This window comes from Castor canadensis, chromosome 4, assembly GCF_047511655.1.
Source record: "Castor canadensis chromosome 4, mCasCan1.hap1v2, whole genome shotgun sequence".
NCBI classification, from domain to species: domain Eukaryota; kingdom Metazoa; phylum Chordata; class Mammalia; order Rodentia; family Castoridae; genus Castor; species Castor canadensis.
The window spans coordinates 53,420,067-53,441,339 of NC_133389.1; the positions used below are offsets into that span (position 1 = coordinate 53,420,067).

The 21,273-nt window shown below is 39.1% G+C and overlaps 1 protein-coding gene across 6 annotated transcripts in view; it reads left to right on the top strand.

The window, feature by feature from the left end:
• Positions 1-1,087: 1,087 nt before the first annotated feature.
• The window catches only part of Impact (impact RWD domain protein), a 36,430-nt gene continuing 16,244 nt past the window's right edge, over positions 1,088-21,273 (top strand). For all 6 annotated transcript variants that reach the window (XR_012447108.1, XR_012447107.1, XM_020169712.2 and 3 more), the window contains exons 1-5: positions 1,088-1,246; positions 2,245-2,373; positions 3,450-3,502; positions 5,045-5,107; positions 18,577-18,662. Coding sequence is in view for 4 of the 6 variants with exons in the window: in XM_020169712.2 (XP_020025301.1) it covers positions 1,211-1,246; positions 2,245-2,373; positions 3,450-3,502; positions 5,045-5,107; positions 18,577-18,662 (367 nt within the window). In the remaining 2 variants the exon portion in view is untranslated. The remainder of the gene's footprint in view (positions 1,247-2,244; positions 2,374-3,449; positions 3,503-5,044; positions 5,108-18,576; positions 18,663-21,273) is intronic.

Below are 21,273 nucleotides of genomic sequence, written 5' to 3' on the forward strand. Positions count from 1 at the left end.
AGTTAAGAGTGAAGGAAGGAAAGAAAGCTGTTTTAACAACAGATAACTGCAGAAGGCTTATGGTTGTTGTTTGTGCTACTAATACAACAGGACAAACTTAGAGTTCAATGTTTATTGTGGATTTATTTTTGTTTCACATCTTTAGCTTCTTAAAGGCAATGCATGACATTTGGTTTTGCATCTCCAATGTTTGGCACACTACAGAGCCTGGTAGATGTCTGTCAGACTTCAATAACTTTGGCAATGTACACTTACTCTGAGAAAAGCTTTAAGTGGACCAGAAAAATGCCCATGATTAAGGAAGAGGGGAGAGAGGAAAGTTGCAAATATTTAGTTTTTGTGTATGTGTGTGTTTTAAGAAAAATGAAGCGAGAGCAGACCAAATACTTACCAAACAACCTCCACTGAGGTGCCTTGAATAAGGCAATCGATATAATTCATAACCAATGTGTTGGAATGTGTCATAGAATGTATGTGCTGGGGGTAAGGGAAGAAATGACACTAGTTGACTGAAACTTTGGGGACAATTAGACAATGATCTTTAGGCTCACTGATATAACTAGTGTCTTCTACAAAAGTTGTTCCCAGACAAAATGCTGATGGACATTAAAGAAAACTACCACAATCCAACGTTTTCAAAACTGCCTGCAGTCTCCTATTCTCCTGTTTTTTGGTAAATCAAAACTATGTTTGCCAACAGCAGACAAAATAACAAAACATGTTAAAACAAAAACAAACAAAAACCCTGCCTGGAAATGTAAAGTCTGGGACTGCGGTTTGCATTTGTGTCCCTCTCTGGGGCGTGGCGATAAACCCAAGTTCCCAACGTCTCCTGCGGTTCCGATGGTGCCACAGTGGTCGAGCAGAAGCCCCCAGCTTCGCTGAACATGAAGACAGAGACGAGAAGGCCGTCTGCGGCCCATCGGCTGAGCCGGCTGCCTCGGGGTTCCTGGACACGGAAGAAACAGTGTAGGTCCCAGGCCGGGCGGCAGGCCCTCCCATAAGCCCCAGAACTCAGAGCCTGGAGCCCCTCGCACCACCTGGCCGCCGACCCGGAAGTAGGAGGCAGCGGCGCAGCGCTGTCGGGTAGTGGTTCCGGGTCGGGCTGCGCTTCTGCCCGGGTGCCGCTCGGTTGCAGCTGCAGTTAATTCCCTGCCCCCGCTCTCCGGACCTGGGTAGTCGGCGGCCGCAGGGCCGCTCCCGGGGCCACATGGCTGAGGGGGACGCTGGGAGCGACCAGAGGCAGGTGAGGCCACGGCGGGGTGCCGACCCTCCACGCTCAGCTCGGCCTCGCCTCGCCTTCGCGGGCCTCCTGCGCCATCAGGGCCGCCCAGCCGCGCTGTTGCACCACCGTGGTCCGTTTTCCGCGCGTTTCCCCCCGGTCCAGAACTTCGGGGCCGAAAGCTCTTCGGTTGTGGCGGGCTGGGCCTCCGAATCCGGTGTCCTCGTCAACCACCAGCACGCGACTCAGCGGTTCTGGGCCCGAGGACGGAGCCCGGGTTCTGCTCCCCGCGGGTCACCTTGGACAAGGCCCATAAGAATCCCGGCTCCGTCTTTGCAAAGATGGGCAATAACGCAGACCCTGCAGTTCCTGGAGAGCCCACCGAACCTTACATTACTGTTTGCATTAGGCTTTCTCCTGTGCGTGATTCACGGGGGCACCTTTTCCTACAGGGCCGCGAGGAGAGAAGATTACCCAAAGTTGAATGCATACTTAGCTTCCCATTTTCCACCTTTATATGTTACTTTTTAAGCCCCAAACCAAAAGAATAACTTGTGGGATATTTTGAGGCTTTGATTACGGAAAGCAAAAGGCCACGAAGCCCTGTTCCCAAATTAAAAAAAAAAAAAGTCTAAAATGGAAATGAGTGAGAACTCAGCAGGAATGCAGAGTGGCAAGGTTATTAGAAGTGGGGGTGTGGGATTACCTGAGAGAAAGTGTGTTTATCTTTGCATTTGTGTATCTCATTGCAGGATGTGGAAGTGCGTATGTATTTTGGCTCCATAGAGTCCCAATACAGCAATACAGTACAGTAGCAAGTCTGTTCGAATCATGGCCATAGTTCAGGGAGGGAAACCACACAGAGAGTAGAGTATTGTGCACCTGCTGCTAAGAACATTTAGCCTTCTAAGGCTCCTATCTCATTCAGGCTGTAATGTTGAATGCTAATGCCATATAAAGTAGTAAGAATAGGTTTTTCGGATATGTACATTTGCTGACTTTTTCTTTTAATCAACTTTCAGAATGAGGAAATTGAAGCAATGGCAGCCATTTATGGCGAGGAATGGTGCGTCATTGATGACTGTGCCAAAATATTTTGCATTAGGATTAGCGATGATATAGATGACCCCAAATGGACACTTTGCTTGCAGGTATATTTTTTTCTTTTTCTGTTTCTCTACAGTTATTTTCCAGTTGCAATATTTACTATATGATGACCATATTCTTGCATGAGTTATTTTCTAAATTTTCTTTGCTGTTTGTCATGATTATCTATCTAGACATGGGTAGTTAAATCTCAGATCACTCTCAAATCATGCTTTTAATTGATTTTTTTCAATCTTCCTGTCCCATTTCTTTTCATTATTAAATGTATTATGTACCATTGACAGACTTGAGTTTTACTTCTTTTTGTTATTCCATCTATCTAAAATGAGAGGGTCTAAACCTGGAAAGATGGCAGAATGGTTAACAGTGAAGGTGATTGAGAGAGTAGATACTTACTTCTTTATTAAGTGAGAATCAGTTGATTTTCAGTGTTTGTTTTTATAGTACTTACTTGGAAAGGAATGTGTTGTTCTCTGTTAAGTAATAGCCTTTTCTTACACCTTTTTATTTTATTTTTGGTGAAACTGGGTAGTGAATTCAGGACTTTACACTTGCAAAGCAGGCACCCTACTGCTTGGACCACACCTCCAGCCCGTTTTCCTCTGGTTATTATGGAGATGGGGGTCTTGAAAACTATTTGCCTGGATTGGCCTTGAACCATGACCTTCCAGATCTCAGCCTCCCAAGTAGCTAGGATTACAAGTGTGAGCTGCAGGTACCCGGACTTTATGTACCATATTTAATAGTATTTCACAGGATTTGTTTTTAGTATTCAGAAAATTACCTGAAAAATGATAAAATAATTGCTCTATCCTTTGGAGTCAAGTTATAATGATCCTGTTTAAGTTTTTCTTTTCCTTTCATTCTCCTTAACCTTATTGGTTGCAACTTTCATTGCTTTTTTTTTTTTGCAAATAATTAACTCCTTCTTAAAACATTGACAACTTATATTCAGTATAGAAGCATAAATATAAGGAGGGTATTCTCCTGAGGTTTAATAAAACAATGGTTTACTTTTTAGTTTGGCAAGGTAGAAATTTGTTCATCAACTAGCTTTGTAAATACAGTCATTTTTTGAACCATGATAAACTGTAAACATTTGTTTTAAACTGCATTATAGGTGATGCTACCGAGTGAATACCCAGGGACAGCTCCACCTATTTACCAATTAAAGTAAGCCATATTTCTTCATTTATATTTTTATAAAAGATTATAATGTTAAAGATTTTTCTATACTATGTGTTGTGTTTATCAAAAATAATTCTCATTAAAAGCTATGTAGAAGTTAAAAACATTTCTTTGATTTTGTATAGAGCATTTAAATAAAAAATTATATGAAGCACATTGAAATGTGCCATTTAACATAAAAGAGGTAAAACAGCTACAGAATTATCTTTAGAAAACCTTCCTCTTTGTTCCATTTAGTAATCTGGAAATCCTTAGGGTTTCTCCTAACCCATTTCTGCTGACTTTAGCCAGAGTTCCTTGATGAACCTCTAATTCAGACTATTCAGCCTTCCAGGAATTACCCAGGGTGCTTCTGGTGTTTCTTCCTAGTTCCTTCCTCCCATTGTTATTGAGAAACCTTTTAGAAATCCAAGTTTAATCATTAGGAGTCATGACTTTTTTTTTCTTTTTTGGCGATTCTGGGGCTTGAACTCAGGACCTACACGTAGAGCCACTCCACCAGCCCTTTTTTGTGATGTTTTTTTTGAGATAGGGTCTTGTGGACTGTTTGCCCAGGCTGGCTTTGAACCATGATCCTCCTGATCTCTGCTTCCTGAGTAGCTAGTATTACAGGCGTGAGCCACTGGCACCTGCCATTACCTGTTGAAGCAAGTGAGCTGTGATCTACCTTGCTTCTTTTGACCTAGTAGTATGAATAAATCCTGGGAACAGGTGTGCATAAACAACTGTTACTAAACTTTTTATTTATAAGTGGCATTATTTTTGTGTATTTTAAAACCTTAGTAATAAAGTTTACTAATAAAGTGATTCTGTTTTTTAATTTTTATTATTTAAAATGTTACAGAATGTTTATAAATATAAATGTACTTTCATTGGAACAAATTTGCATAAACAACTTGCTAAAATTTTTATCTAGTAGTGATAGTAATAAAACTTACTAATAAAATAGTTCTGTAATTTTTTGTTTTTATTTATTGCAAATAATATAGAATGCTTATAAATATAAATGTACTTTTTAAAAAAAAATTTTTTTTTGCAATCATGTGCTAACCAGCTTACTTGTTAGACTTGTTTTTGAGACACAGCTAGAAAAATTGGAGATTCCAGTATTGTAGCAAATATTCTGTAACCTGTTCTGTCACTTATGTAAATTTGGGCAGGTTTATGATACCCTATGAACTCATGTCTATTTGTTTGTTTAAGTTTTGAGCCCAGGGTCTTGTGTTTGCTAGGTAGGTGCTCTCCCTCTTGGGCTACGCTCTCAGCTGGACCTCTATTTTTTTTTAAACCATTAAAACTGAATAATATTGGTGTTAGTTTTGTTATGATTTCTTGAGAGTGTTAAATAAGTTAATGCCAATGAAAACATTTTTAATCTGTATAGATTTATAAAAATATAAGACAACATTTTGATGAAAATACTTTTAAAAAATTGAAACCAATTTGTGTATTAATCAGCAGTTTATGTTTGAAGTATAAACATTATTCCTTAAATAGTCTTCTTTAATATATATTATTCAATCTTAGTGCTCCTTGGCTGAAAGGGCAAGAACGTGTGGATTTATCCAACAGCCTTGAGGAAATATATATGTAAGTGATGGGTGATTTAAAAAAAGTCTGTCAGCATTTGTGTTTGGGCTTTGTGCTGAAACTGATGTTATAGTACCTTTTCTAAACGTTTTTGTGAAAGTGCCTTTTCATTAATACAAAGATTCTTGAACAGACCTTGAAATATTAGTTATGTAATTTCATATATACATTTGCTATAAATATTTAAAGCTAGTAGGTGTAAAAACTCTTTGCTGGCTGTGAAAGTAAGGTCAGAGAAATTGCTCTCATGTGTTTATTTTTATAGAAGAGGTAGGAATGAAATTCGTAACAGCAGACTAACCATAATTATTTGTTATTGTTCTAAATGCTTTATTTCTTCATTTGTTCATTTGTTCAACAACTTCTACATGGCAGGCACTATATTAGATCCTGGATAAACATGGCTAGCAAAAACTGAAGTGATCCTTTTTTAAAATGGCATTTATAATTTACCAGCTGGGGCAGTGGGAAGATACTACTTACAGTATCATAAAAATGAATGTAAAACTGTAACTGTGGTAAGTTCTATGAAAGAAGAAAGATAGGCAGTATGGTCCTAATTGAGTTTGAAAAAAGTCACAGCCTTGTCTAGGAAGTCAGGAGGCAGCTTGTTTGACTAGGAACTGAGTTAGTTAGGCAAGCTAACTTCAGTGAGAGGCCACAGCATGTAGAAAAGCTCTGGATCATGATACTTGACCCTTTTCCGGAAATAGTAATGATGATAGAAGTGGGAAGAGAACATGGTGAGAGAATGCCTGGACAGGTAGTCAAGGAAGGGCCTATGAAGTTTTGTAGGCTATGTTAAGGATTTTTATTTTTATCCTGAAAACAATTAGAAGCAGTTTAAGTAGTGGGGTGCCAATAATAGTATTTGAAAAATCATCCTATTTTTGTGTGAAAACTGATTAGAATATAGCAAGAACAGATGTGGGAATTCAGTTAGGAGGTAGTCCAGAGAAGATATGATTGAATTGGGTTATTTTAATGAGATAAATAAATAATACTCTGAACTATGCAGGAACTAGTAAAGATTGTGTTATATGTTCTAGGTGGCCACCCCATTTGGTACAGTGAGAGTACCCGTTTTGTGTCCCAGGGATCCAGGCCAGGTTTCTTTTCTTCCCAAAATATTTAATTAGAAATGGTAAGTCATCATAGAATCCATTCTAGTTGTTCTTTCCTATAGGAAGTGCGGTCTTTCTTGGGTCCCCACTTAATGATTCTATTATTCTAAGCATATAAATGTTATTTTTTCAAATAAATGGTTTTTGATATCCCTCCCTAACCTTACTGGCTACTCCCAAGAAGCTTTTATGCTCCCAAGAAGCTTCTCTGTGTAATCCAGTTACTTTTACTTTGTCAATTTATCTCTCTCTTATGTAGAATAAGATAAGTACACTGAAAATTTGCTCACCATTGATGTTTTAATTATACATCTGGTGGTCATTTTTCCTCTCATCTTACTTGATCTCTATAACTTGATGATGTTGACCACTTCCTTTTTTTCTTGAAATTCTTCCACACATGACTTCCATCATGTTAATTACATTCATCAGTTAGATTTTTCTGGCCATGTACAACGTCATAGCCTCTGAAATAGCTTCCCAACCACCTTTTCATAATCCCTTTTTACTAAGAGATTACCTTCTAACTAGTTCAATTGAGCTATTTGAGATTTAGGAAGGTGCAGAGATTACAAAGCAATTGATGCAATCAAGTTTAGTCTAAAAAAATTTAATCATATTTTCCATCTTCCAGCAGGGGGCAGCAATTGAAAAATATTGAACTTCAAAATTAAATATATAAATATATGAGTAGTTCTTAATGTTTATAGCTTTATGATTCTAAGTATTATGACACTATTGTTTGTATATTTAGCATCATTTTGAAAGCTAAATTTTATTTTTGCCTAAATAAGAAGATAAAACTATGGTTAGTAGCCACTTATATAGGGAGGTAGAAAAAAAATAGTTTTTCCAGTAAACATTTGTTGAACATTTTACATATTGGCCTCTATCAGGAATTTGGGATTTGAAAATTAAGATGAAGGGCCTGGGGAGAGGGTAATACTTCAGTGGTAGAACACTTGACTAGCATGCGTGAGGCCTTGAGTTTGATTCCCAGCACCTCCCCCCACACACACACTCAAAATTTAGATGAATGTGTACCAGTATAATATAGTGAGATGTTACTGAGCTGTTTGGACCAGGTGGGAAGGTAGCATTTTAAGAAATTTTAGCAACAGACTATCTCTGAGCATGTGAATAAGATTGTAAGGGTGGATTCCATCGTGAAGGTGACTTTTGTGCACAGAATTTGCCAGGTAATCAAAGGAGGAGGACTTTTCTGGTAGAGGGAACTGTGTGAGCAAAATCATCTAAGTGTGAAGCAACCTGTCATCTTCAGAGTTTATTAAATTATATTAGCTTTCCATTCCTATAATAAATACCTAGTATAATAAACTTATGAATAGTTTTATTTTGGCTCATGTTTTTGGAGATTTTAAGTCTGTGATTATTTGGCGCCATTGTCCTGGGCCTGTGGCAGTGCATCATGACAGGAGTGTATGGTGAAGCAAAATTGCTTACCTCAAGGCTGGGAAGTGAAAGAGAGGAAGAAGTCTAGGGTCCCATCTCCCTTTCAAGGCCTTGAAGACCTCCGACTGGGCCCTCTTAAAAGTGATACCCTATTAAAGGTATCACCACCTAACAATAGCGCTAGGCTTGGGCTTTTGGAGGACATTTCAGATCCAAACCATATCATGAAATGTATGTTTCAGGTATATAATTTGAGGTAGGTTTGAGAGAAAGGACCATGTTAATTGGAGTAGCATGTTTGGGCATTGACTGCATTGTAGGTTCTAGGCATTTTAGGTAGGGATATGACATAATTAGATTTCTGTTGCAGTATAGAAGATGGACTGGGACGAGTTGGGGTTCTAAAGGAGAGCCTAGAAAGGCTCTGAAGAGTTCGAAGAAAGGGCCATTATAGGAAAAGCAGTAACTCAGGAGGGATTTGGAGGCCTTTATTACCGTAACAGGAATGCAAATAGAGAAGAAAGGTCAATTAAAGAGTTATTTAAGAATATGAACTAGGATTTGATGATTGATTAGATGTATGCTAGTTTTGTTGTTACACCTAATTTGTGTTTAAATATTTTGTATATGGGCTTTTTGAATAGATGAAAATAATACAAATTTGAGATGCTTAGAACATTATATCGCTTAAGAGAAAATGGGGATGAACAATTTTTGTGTTATTTCTATTTGTGATGGTTTATTTTAACAATGTTTAATTAAAAAAACAAGGACTGATATTTGAACTTCCTACAGTGTTTCATTTTTTTCTCTTTTTTGCAGTACTGGACCTTGAACCCAGGGCCTTATGAGGCAAGCCCCTGAGCTATATTGCCAGCCCATCTCTTCACATGTTGTATTATGTAGTCTTAGATTTTAATGCTGACGAGTGAGGCTTGTCAAAGCAGAAATTTCAGTGGACAGAGTTAAACAGGCAAGGCAGACTGTCTTCAAGGCCACTGGGATAGAGGAGAGAGACTAGAACTAAGTTTGAATTTAGCTTCTCTGAAACAAGGTAGAAGGGATTTTCAGGGCTGGGATGAGCTAGTGGAAAAGCACTAGATGTTAGAGGGAGGCTAATTAACGAACGCATTGGGCATGTTGAGTTATTTCTGATTTTGCAAATACTTTTCTCTATGATTAGGCCAACCATGTTTACTAATTCAGTGTGCCCCTTGCAATAGGCTCAGAGGCTGAGAGGGAGATAGGGCTACTCTTTCCCTTGAGGATTAGGTTTCACAGGGTTGTCTCCCAGGTCCTTAAAACTTAGATCTCAAAAGGGCAGATAAAGAATTTACAATGACCATTTTTCTAAGGAAAATGTGCTGAGCAAAGGAAGGTAAGGGCCTAATTAAACAGTAGCCTATCTAAAGCTTAAGTCAGGCTGAGGTTAAGACTGTTTTGGTCAGGTTTCTGGAGTCAATGTCTTTGTAAGGCAAATGTAGGCCCAAAGTGACCACGCGGAGAGGAGTGACCTGGCCAAGAGATTCTTTATTGCCAAGTGGGAGAGGAAGAGAGCCGAGAGAGGAGAGAGGAGAGAGGAGAGAGGAGAGGGAGGGGGAGGGGGAGGGGGAGGGGGAGGGGGAGGGGGAGGCAGGGGCTTAAATACTCCTCAGTGAGACTCGGCATGATCTGATTGGTTAGGATCTTATGGTTCATGCTGACTGGAGGTTGGGGCAGAAGGAGGGTTCAAGCTAGACTTGAGGCAGGACTGTGACCCTGGAAAACAGAAGCTTAAGGGTGCAGTAAGAACCGAAACCTGTCGGCGCCATTATTGCCAACATTCCTCCCTTTTTTGTTTGTTAAGGAAGGGGGGCATTGTGTTCGCTCTGGCTTCTTCAAGCTGGCAAGGGGTGGTGTAGGGGAAGGGAGGGTTAGTTGGCAAACAGTGTTGGGGTGCTGAGCCTCATGGTGGTGTGCACCCAGACTCTGAAAATGAAGATTTCCTCTTCCCTGAAGTTGATGAAGGTCCCTTGTAGCCATAGGTCATAAAGAGTCTCGAGCCAATCCTCTGACTTCCGCACGGTGGGTATCGGGAGTCAAGGAATTGTAGCAGGCATCCTATAAGGGGGTCTTGATGTTTATAACGCAGTGTCCTGGTAGGGTCCATTATAGGTGTCCTTTGGTTGTGCTATCAGGGATTGGTATCCTTGGAGGAGAAGCTGGTTAAATTTTTGATTAGCAATAGCAGACATGTAGTGTGATACAAGGGAGGAAGCTTAAGAATAGGAGAGCAAGAACATAGGCATTAGGATGGGCATTGGCCAGGAGAACCACTGTGAAATGTTCTTCCCTAGACAATTTCAAGAGCCCTCCAACTACAGAGAGAGAGATGGGTGGCCATACATTATCTAAGACCCAAATAGGAATATTAGGAGGAGCATAAAAAAGTGTCTGTTCAGGGATTACATACCTAGGGATCTGAATTCTGCAAAATCCTATAACTGCCAAGAAAGCTGTAAGCTGTCTTATGGGGGTTGGGAGACAGAAGATTGGATTGATGCATTTATGACTCAGGGAGTGATCTGTCCCTTTAAGACCACACCTAGGTAGGTGACCTGTGGGAGGCAGGGACTGTCAGGATTTAAATGTAACACTCTTGGATAAAAGAGAGCTTTAACTTATTATTTTGCATAAATTGACACTTTTAACTTTTTAAATGTTTGTACCATATTTAGATAACACTGTTCCAAGGTGGTCATTTAAGACACATAAACAAATATGTAAATGAACTCTGATTTAGTAGTACTTAAAAGCTTGACAAGATCAGCAGAAAACACAAATAATTTCTTTGATAAAATCTTTCTCTGTAATGGTTTTTTTGTTGATGTTACTCAAGAGCAGAACACTATTAAGATAACCTTGTTATTTCATAGACATAGACAATTTTATTTTAGTTTGACATGACCCTAAAAATCTTTTAGGCAACTCTTAGATTACATTCAACTTTAACTTTATCACACACCAAAGCTTTTATTATATACTTTTCAAACTTACTCAGACCTTCATACGACATACTAAACCCTTTGATGGTTTGTCCTTATCCTTCCTATTTGAAACAGTCTTTAGGACAAACCCCTTCTTTACAAAATCCCTTCTTATCCAAAAAACCATTCCTTTTTCCTTTAACTTCTCAAAAATACATTTATTACCTATCTATATCCTTTCCAGTTGTTTACTTTGTAACTTGTATTTTAAAATTAACTTTTATAAGAATTTTAAATTTATTATAGGGGCTGGAGCAACTAATCAGTAGCCCTTGTTTTAAGGAATAGGCATAAGGCCTCAGGCTTGAGGGGATATTGTTTTAAGTGTGGAAACTGTGAGGGATTTTTGAGGTTTATTTAAATAGGGAGGGCTGTCATGGCTCACCCTACACTCATCTCATCAGTCCACACTGTGGAATCTCTTTGTTCCTGAAGGAGGGTGCTGCAGAGATAGCTGCCTGGGGGGAGGAGAATTTGAGCTTTAATTGAGATAGTAAATCCTGCCCCAGCAGGGACACTGGAGTTTTAGGTACTATGAGGAAAGAGTGACAGAAGAGGAGGTCTCCTCAAGAGCAGGCCAGAGGCCAGGTAAACTAGCACTCTAAGGGCTGGCTAGATTTGCCCTGAATGATAACTTTTGTCATTGGACCAGGGACCGGGAGAAAAAGGTAAAACAGAGAAATGGGCTCCACTGTCTAGGAGGAAAATGACCTTTTGTTTTTCTACCATTATGGCTCCTCAACATTGATGCCAAAAAATGGAGTGTGGACAGGAGGCTGAGACCCATCAATCTATAGGAGGTGGCACCTTGCCTTCCATCTGGAGGCAGGAGCACTTAGACCTCCAGTGGTTACCCTTGCAGACGGCAGGGTCCCAGTTGGGGGTGGGGCTGTCTCCTGGGCTGTCCCCCCTTAAGCATTCTCTGCAGAAGTGCCCCTCCTGTCCACCATGGTATCAAGTTCAGGATTCAGGCTCCAGTCGGGTGGGACCCTCTCTGAGAGCAGCAATGAGGCCATGGTGTCTCTTATCTTTTTCTCTCCTGTTAGTAAGGTCCCGGACATACAGACATAGCCATAAATACAGACATGGCTAGCTGTCTGTCTTGGTTCAATGACTTTTCCCTTCAGCTACAGTCCAAATTTTTTACAAATATCTGGGGCTGACAGAAATTTATCTTTGAGGAGAACCTCTCTCACCTGTGATTCTGAGTCCACTGTGGTATGCTTTCTGATAGCATCCTTAAGTTGCTGTAGAAAGGTAAGAGGATCTTTTCTTTCTTTTTTTTTTTTTTTTAAGTTGTTGCTGTAAAGTAAAGTTGTTATTTTACATTGACACCTGACACTCTGGAGAGCAAGTCTCTGAACTGTTCTGGGCCTCAGTTTCCTCACTTGAAGAATGAGGGATCTGGTCTAGGTTAAACTATGTTTTTCTACTATAAGATGGCTGAAGTGACATTAATGCCACTTATCTTCTTTACCATTTTTTAATTTTTTTAACTTTTTTTGGTAATGCTGGGGAATTGAACCCAGGGCTTTGCACATACTGGGCAGACAGTCTTCCATTGAGGTACTTCCTCAGCCCCAATTATTATAATAATTATAATAATAATAATTATTATTTTTTATTTTGGCTGTACTGGGCTTGAACTCAGGACTTTATGCTTGTAAAGCAGCACTCTACTGCTTGAGCCTTACAATCATTTCCAACCTGAGTGGCCTGGGCCAGAACCCATTGTTTTTCTAATGAGATAAGAGTCTGGTCTAGTAGAAGCATAATACCCTTTCATGTCAGTTGAAAAGTTTGGATCACAGAGATAAAGGCTTGAATGTATTTGTCTGGGCATCAGTACAGCTGTTTAGATGTTTTTAAATTTTCCTTAGATTTGATAACTGGAAGGGGACATACGATTTGCCCTCTTCCTACCATTGCCTCTTGGAGAGGGAAGCACTCATTAAGAGGTTCTGATTATTGAGGTGGCTTAGAAGGTAGAAATTTGTATAGGGGACCTCAGTTTACTTTTTTACTCTTATAGAAAAGGTCTAATTGGAGTATGGTATTGTAATTTAAGGAACCTTGTGAAGGCCACTTCTCTTGGTCACCCAAGGCATACTGAGGCCAGGCCTCAGTACAAAGCTTCTAACATCTACCAGCCAAAGACTGGAAGATGCAGGTCCCATCTAGAAAGAACAAAACATTAAGAATCCTGTCTTTTAGCTAACAGCAGGCAGCCTCTTTAATAAAGGCTACCTTTTTAACAAAGAAATCATTTGTAAAGTTAGAGAAGGGCAATCAGAGGGCATTTCAGGCCAGTAACAGTGCCATATGGGACAACTAGTGTTAATATTTGGAGGGAAAAATTTATGCTGAGGCCAAAGGTATAGAAAATTCTAAATGAGAAATTTAGAGACCACAGTAATGTCTATTTTGTTATTTCTGGAACTATAACCCTGAGCTAACAATTGACTTACAAGGGTCTGATTCCCTGAAGTGTGAGGTGGGGCTAGGAGCAGGACTTGTGCAAGGTGCTACTCCCTCCACACACACCTGGGACAAATGACCCTGACTGCCTAGGCCTGATCCTGCAGCCTGTCGCCCCTCCCTCCTTCCCGTGTACTCTGTGCACGTTTATTCTAGGGGAAGTGGTGGCAGGCCACAGTCATCACATGTGGCTGGTGGCCCAGGATGTGCTGGGTCCTCTCTATGGATTTTCTTAGCTATGGCAGGCATTTTTGCTGTGTCCAGAAGCTGGCATCCTGTGCACAGGTGCGCCTGTTTGCTTTCCCTCCTCCCTTTGTGGGGGCGGAGTTATAGCATGAGTGTGGCAGCTGCAATTTTTTATAAGTGCTTTTGTAAAGCAGCTGATTTACAGTTATTTTAGACTGAGAGGCCTGGCAGACTAGTTGGAATAATTTAAGTCATAAGGTACCATGCTATGAGTTTTTCATGGGAGGCAGGGTCCTGGTAAGCCCAGGGAGGGGAAGGCAGACAGAGACAGAGGACACGTGAGACCATGGAGGAGGCAGAAAAGGTGAGCTGACATCTTAGGTAAGGGAGGGGAAGACAGAGCCTGGAGGCATGACACATGCTTAAGGGATTAGCCATCACCTGTGCCTCTAGGTTGCTCCCATTGACTGGTACTGGCAGGCTTTCAGCAAAACGAAACCTCCATTCTCCGGTCGCTGAATAAATCTGGGGCTTTGTCTCAGCCCACGGGAAGGGAGCATGAGCTCTCCCAGAGCTGGAACCGCCTTGAGGCCAGAAGTGGCAAGGAGTGCCTTGCTTAACTCCATGACAGGGAAAGTTTTTCAGGAAGATAGGAAGAGATAGGTATGGTAAGCAGCACAAGAAGTCTGCTTACATGGGGAAGGAGGTTTGGGAGAGGAATTGGCTGATTTAGAAACTGGTTTACAGGCTGATAGAATCTGCGCAGGGGAACAGAAAGTACAGAGGGAGGGTTCGAGGTCAGAGGGCCGGATTTAGACGGAGGTATGCAAAGGCTTGGACATAATGGAATCTCTCCCCATCGTCCCAATCGCTTACAGTAGTTATATGTCCCGTAAAAGGTTGTGATCTAAAGACTCGAAAAGGGGCCAGTGATTTTGGTTGTCCAAAGGATAAGTGGGCCAGATTTGAGTGCAAAAGCGGATCAAATTTTTTGTTTTATATCTGGGGTCAAACCCAAGGTGTCCAAATTATTGAGGAGGCATCTCAGTGGGGAGTCAGACGGCAAAGAGGAGGTGGCCCCCATAGTGGGAGCCGGTTGGAAGGATATATGGAATCATGGAGTGTCCCTACGTGGCTCTAATATCCTGAGAACGGTACAAGGCGCACGAGAAGCAGTCATCACTGCGTTCAAGTGGCTTGTAGGGCCCCCGGGGCCCAGAGGCTGTGTGTCACCCAGCACCGGGCTTTGCAGATGGGTAGTCTCCGAGACCGATGACAAAAATAGACCAAAGCCGAACAGAGGGAAGGGAACCCCCCTCTACTGTCTGAGTCCCAGAGATATCCAAAAAGTGGGGGTGTTTAAATCCCAGAGACACTGCAGGGAGAGACCGCAAAGGGAGCCCAATAAGGGTATGTGGACTCACCAAAGAATGTCCAGTGTTGGATGCAAGCTGGGCGATCGGGAGGATGAGAACTGGCCAGTCACATCCTCAGGGTGGTCGTGGGGTGAGTTGGAATGGGGGTACCACCAGGATTAGTGGGGAGCCCCCATCTGAGTCATGGAACCAAAATGTAAGGCAAATGTAGGCCCAAAGTGACCACGCAGAGAGGAGTAACCTGGCCAAGAGATTCTTTATTGCCGGGTGGGAGAGGGAGAGAGCAAAGAGAGAGAGAGAGAGAGAGAGGGAGAGAGAGGGGCAGGGGCTTAAATACCCCTCAGTGAGATTTGGCATGATCTGATTGGTTAGGATCTTATGGTTCATGCTGATTGGAGGTTGGGGCAGAAGGAGGATTCAAGCTAGACTTGAGGCAGGACCGTGACCCTGGAAAACAGAAGCTTAGGGTGCAGTAAGAACCGAAACCTATTGGCACCATTATTGCCAACAGTCTTGAATAGTGTGGTTTTCTATCTATTTTTTATCTGTAAAATGGGGATAATTTCATTGTAAGGATTAAATGACATTATCCATGTACTATATTCTAGCACATAGTAGCAGTGTATTAGCTTTTTGTCACCAAGTTCACTTGAGATTGTCAACTTGTAGAGAAAAGGCTCAGTTTTAGAGGTTCTAGTCTATGACCAGTTGGCCTTGTTGCTCTGGGCTTGTGGGAGCACATAGTAGAGCAGAATTGTTCATCTCATGAGCCAGGGAACAAAAAGAAAGAGAAGGGGTAGTGGTTCAGTAGATAGGGCTCTCAGCTTTTTGTCAGTTCAATTTGTTAGGAAGAACAATAATGTCGCCATTTTGTGAATCGGTGGCCTTTTCATCCCCAGGCTTCACTTCTGGAGAAACGGAGCCTCCCACAGGCAGCTCCACCCCCAATGGCACCTCCACCCCAACGGAAAGTCCTGTGCTCTAACTTCCTCAAGCTCCCTTTTCTATAAAATCCACGCCTAGGCCAGAGTCAGGGCTGTGCCATCTTTCCCCAGCCAGCCTGGCAGCTGGAATCTGTCATTAAACCTTGCTCTTGGACATGAGACTTTTCTCGTGAGCTTTCTTTGCGAGAGGCATTTTTCCTAACACAATTAGCTTCTAATTCTGTAAAAGATTTGAAATATGTCTCTGTTTCTTGAATTTGAGAAGGGAATTTTTTAAAATATTATTTTCTCCCTGAATTTTGTTTAGACAGAATATTGATTAAAGTACTCCTTACCTATGGTTAGAAAGAATAAGTTTGAAAATTACTTTTTTAGTTAGAATCATACCAAATTCTAATGGATAGTTAAAAGATTGGAACAAGTTATTTTTATAAGAGAAAAAAAATAACAGTAATAAACTGAAAAAGCTCACATCACTTTTAATGGTGGACTTTTGGGGTTCTATGAGAAGGAATGATTTTTCATTTTTCTCAGGAAATCCTTTATACATACCATGACTTCCTCAGTCTGGGTTTTCAGTAGTAGTTATGTTAAGTCTAGTAGAGAAGAGAGTAGTCAATAAATGATGCTGAGCAGGAGCCAGGCATAGTGTCACGTGCCTGTAATCCCTGTAGTTGGGAGGCTGAGGCAGGAGGATCTTGAGTTTGAGACCAGCCGGGGCTACCCAGTGAGACTCTGTCTCAAGAATAAAATAAATGCCCTCACGTATTCCTCTGAAGGAAGCCAAGGGAGAGGAAATCTGGAGTGAAGATTTAATTTTCTTGTCTACTATTGTGGAAGAACTACTTATTAACTGTAAAAATTCTTGCAAGGTGTTACTAAAAAGTTCAGAATATGAATTTGTATTCACAGAGGGATGATTTTCCTGTCTCAAAGAATGATTATAAGGATTAACTGAGGTAATAACAGAAAGCATCTTTTCTTTTAGGTGGTACTGTGGGTTGAACTCAGCCTCGTGCTTGCTGGGCAAGCACTTTACCACATGAGTCACTGCTGCAGCCCTTTACTTATTTTTTAGCTATGTTGCCTGGGTATCATGTAGACCATGATACTCCTATTTATACTTTCTGTGTTGGGATGACATGCCCAGCTTATTGGTTGAGATGAGGTCTTGCTAACTTTTTGCCTGGGCTGGCCTTGAGTTGTGATCTGCCTGATCTCTGCTTCTTGAATAGCTAGGATTATTTGTGTGAGCCACCATGTCCAGCCCTAAAATTTTTGTTTTTGATAAGCTGGGATTGTAGACTTTTAGAAACAAAATGTTTTAAACCTCTCTTTTCACAGATGAGGAAGTTGCAATTTAGTTCAAAAGGTTTACTTGCCTAACATAGCTCTTTGGTAGGAATGCAAAATGCAGTTGGCTTGAGGTTTGAACCTCAGTCTTGGGTTTTTTCTGGCGGACCTGGAGTTTGAACTCAGGGCCTCATGCCTTGGCACTCTACCACTTGAGCCACTCTGCCAGCCCTCAGTCCTTGTTTTTATTCCAGCTCTAGGCTTCTTTCTGCTTGTAAGAATATCTTAGCTAAGTTAATCAATCTCTGTAAATTTGTTTCTTCGTTAATGAAGGAATAATAATTGACTTCATTAGACAGTTATGAGGATTAGATGTGTTGATGTATCTATCTATCTATATATCTAACAGTACTTTTTTTTGGTGGTAGTGGGGTTTGAACTCAGGTCTTCATGCTTGCTAGGCGAGTGTCTACCACTCCAGCTATGCCTCCAGCCCATACTCATTATATTTTATCTTGCAGTGTCTGGTTTATTGTCTTTTACTGAAAAGAGAGAATACGAGTGGGAATTGTTTAAAAGAAATTCACTGACATTCTCAATTTTTATGTCTTTCCAGTTGACTTTTGATGTCTCTAAAAACAAAGGTTACAAAAGGATATCTGTGGAAGATGGTTTTACTGCTAGGAGTTATGTACCAATGAGATAGGTAGGGTTTGAGGGTACAGATTGTCTAAAAAGTGTTGTTTTTCTTCCTCATGCTTGCTTTGAAAGTTTCTTTTGGTGGGTGCTGATGATGAGTGGTGATAGAGATAATGGTTTTAAAGGAAACTTATAAAGGAAGAAGGTAAGGTGTTGCTATGAAATAGTGTGGTGATTTCTTTAAACACATACCAAAGCTAGTTTAAAATTAGTGTCATTCCCTAAAGAGTAGATATTTGGCCTTTATTTTATTGCTGTTGTCATTATTTAAAATAACTATGGTCATGACTTGGATTTAACCCATGACACATTCTTTTACTTAGTGATCCTTTGAGATGAATTGAATTACATGAGGCAGCCAGATATTATTTGGAACCAGAATGAATCAATTAGACAATAGAATATTTTGTCAAAAACAGGTATAAAGTTGTAGAATTGATTATTTTCTAGGTCTTATAAATTAAATCCCTGAAGGAGTTTTGCATTTTTCTTTGTTGAAATAAGTATACTAAATGAGTAAACCAAATATGTGTTTAAGAAGTTTAAAAAAGCAAGCAGCAGTTGGACGGTGAATACTGAAACTGCTTCCACTTACAGAAACAAAGCCATGTTTATGTCTATCTAGCTCATCCAGTTCAAATTCAGGAATTTTCTTTGCCTTCTTTGATTTCCACTCTTTTACTTATTTTAAGTAAGGTAAGTTAATCTTGAAGCCAGTTGGAATTTTAAATTTTGATATAAACAATCTGTATTACTCAGGCACAAATGTTGATAAACTTTTATCTTTTTAGGAATTCTTCTGGGAAAAGCATGGCTAGTTTTTGTGTTTTTTTTTTTTTTAATGTTTTTGATTTTAAGTATGTCTCTACTTCTTGAATTTCAGAAGGGAACTTTTTGAAATAACAATTTTTTCCCCTGAATTTTGTTTAGACAGAATATTGGTGAAAGTATTCTTTACTTGTGGGTGGAGAAAATAAGAGATACTCTGATACAAAAATCTCAGATGACAGAACCAGGTAAGATTGGGAAATACTGTCAGCGCTCTTTAACCTGCAATAATTAAATTTTCGTGTAGGCATTTTCATTGAAATTTTATATAAAAATCTGTATTCTGGTTTATGGTTTCTATATCATAAAAGTTTCTCTAGAAAGTTTATTTACTCATGTAATTATGGTAATTTCATTCTGTAAGGGTTAGTCACTTTGATTTCATATTATATTCTTAAAGAGTTTTATGATGAAAGAACTTGGATCCAAAATCTGTTCTCTTTGACTGTCTTTAAGGTAACATGAACTTTGTGACATTTACCATTAATTATTGGACTATATAAATAAGGTATTAGCTTCAAGTGAGTCTAGCATTTTTAGGAAAAGAACTTGGAGAAGCACTGTGACCTATATTAGGATATAGATTTTTGAATTGATACAATTCACATGCTATGAGTATTCACCCTTTTCAGGTGTATAATTCAGTGGTTTTTAATAAATTTCCAAAGTCGTACAAACATCAGTACTATCTAATTACAGAACATTTGAAAATTAATATTTTGCTCTATTATTAATCTCTTATTGAATGTTAAATATATAACAACATGAAAATTTCTAAATTTTCCTTTTACTTCACTTTACTAGTCTTTGTTCTCCTTATCACAAAATTCCTTTAGAGAGAAAAATTCTCCATTTAACCTGATATTACTTCCAAATGACATTTTAATGTTATCACTGGTAAAGTTATTATTTTAGATTATCTTATTTTTTGGCAGTACTAGGGTTTGAACTCAGGTCTTTGCACTTGCTAGGCAGGCACTTTGCTGCTTGAGTGCTGTAAAATTATTTTTAATTTGGAGAAAAAGAGGGATTAAAAAGAATTCTGTAGTTTACTTACTAATTTTTTAGATTATTTACAGAGAATGAATTATTTAGGACTCCCTTAGCAAAATCAGTATACATTTAAAGTTGATAGCATATGGAAAGTATATTTTTTGAGAGCATTTTATTTTATATAGAGATAAATATTTTTATTGCTTCTATTAAAGTCAAAGAGATGTGGTATAAAGATATTCTATCTATTTAATATTTTTGTAGCATTTTCCTTAACTTTTTTATGATCCATGTTCTGATTTTGCAGCATTTCAGGGCATGTATGAGAAAAAGTCTCAAAATTTGCAAAACAAAATTCATTTTGCCATCCTGCCTTAGCGTTAGAATGATTATAGAAATGAAACGTATGCTAGTAAAAATTTAAGACTCCAAAAAGTTTAGAGTCATTCAACTCTTAGGAAATTTTAAAAATTGATCTTAGAAATGGCATTTTCCCTTTCCCACCTGTAATCATATGTAGTTTAGCTGCCCTTCAAATTTTGTTGTTACTGATTTCTGTTGTATAATTAAAATTTTTGAATTTTTAGAATTTTATTTGGCTTTTTGTCTTTAAAACTTTTTGCAGACTTCATGTTAAAATGGAAGAATTAATAACTCTGAAGAACTGATATGGGTGAGAGTTAGTGATCAGAGCGTGTCATGAGAATCTTCTCCAGAGCATCTGCCTGTCAAATCATTTTTTTTTATTTTACCGTTAACTTTCAGTATGAATTTATTCTTTATTATAATTTTATCTAGAATAGAATTTTTAAAATTTAAAATGATTATATATAACTTTAAAAACTGAAGTAATTTTAAATTTACAGAAAAGTTGCAAAAATAGTATAAAGAGCTCTTTTATATTCTTCACTGTGTTTCCATATTAACATCTTACGCATCCATGGTATAATTACCGAGAACAGAAAACTAATACTGATACAATACTATTAACCAAACTAGAGAGCGTATTCAATTTTTACCCAGGCTTATTCACATTTCATCAGTTTTTCACTAATGCACTTTTTGTTGCTATAAGATCCTGTCCATGATTCTACGTTGCTTTTTGTTGCTATTTCTTGTTACCCTCTTCTAGTCTATAATCAGTTCCTTAGTCTTCCTTTACTTTCCTAACTTGACATTTGAAAAGTACTGATTACTCATATTGTAGAATGCCACTCAGTTTGTGTTTGTCCAGTGTTTTCTTATGATTAAAGTGAGAGTACCAAAAAATGATATTGTGTCCTTTACATATCAAGGAGTTCATAAGATCAGTATGCCTTATTATTGGTGATGTTTGCTGTGATCCTTTGGTTAAGGTAGTGTCTGCCAGGATGTCTTCACTGAAAAGTTGCTATATTGAGGTTTTCCAAAGAAACAGTTTCAATTTTGTATATGTGTTTGGTATGTATATGGAGAGAGAGAGAGAGAGAGAGAGAGATTGAGAGATTGAGATTAGATTGATTGATTTTCAGGAATTGATTTACACAGTTGTGTGTAATTCTAAAATTTGCAAGAATGAGCCAGAAGGCTGGAGACCAAAGAAGAGTTAAATGTTGCAGTTCTTGTCCAAAGATAGTCTGCTGGGAAAATTTCCTCTTTTGGGGAAGTTGAGCTTATTCTATTAAGGCCTTTAACTGATTGAATGAGGCTCATTTGCATTATAGAGGACAATCTGCTTTACTCTTAGTCAGCTGATTTAAATATTAATCTCATCCAAAAAAACCTTAACAGAAACATCTAGACTAATGTATAACCTAAGACCTAGGT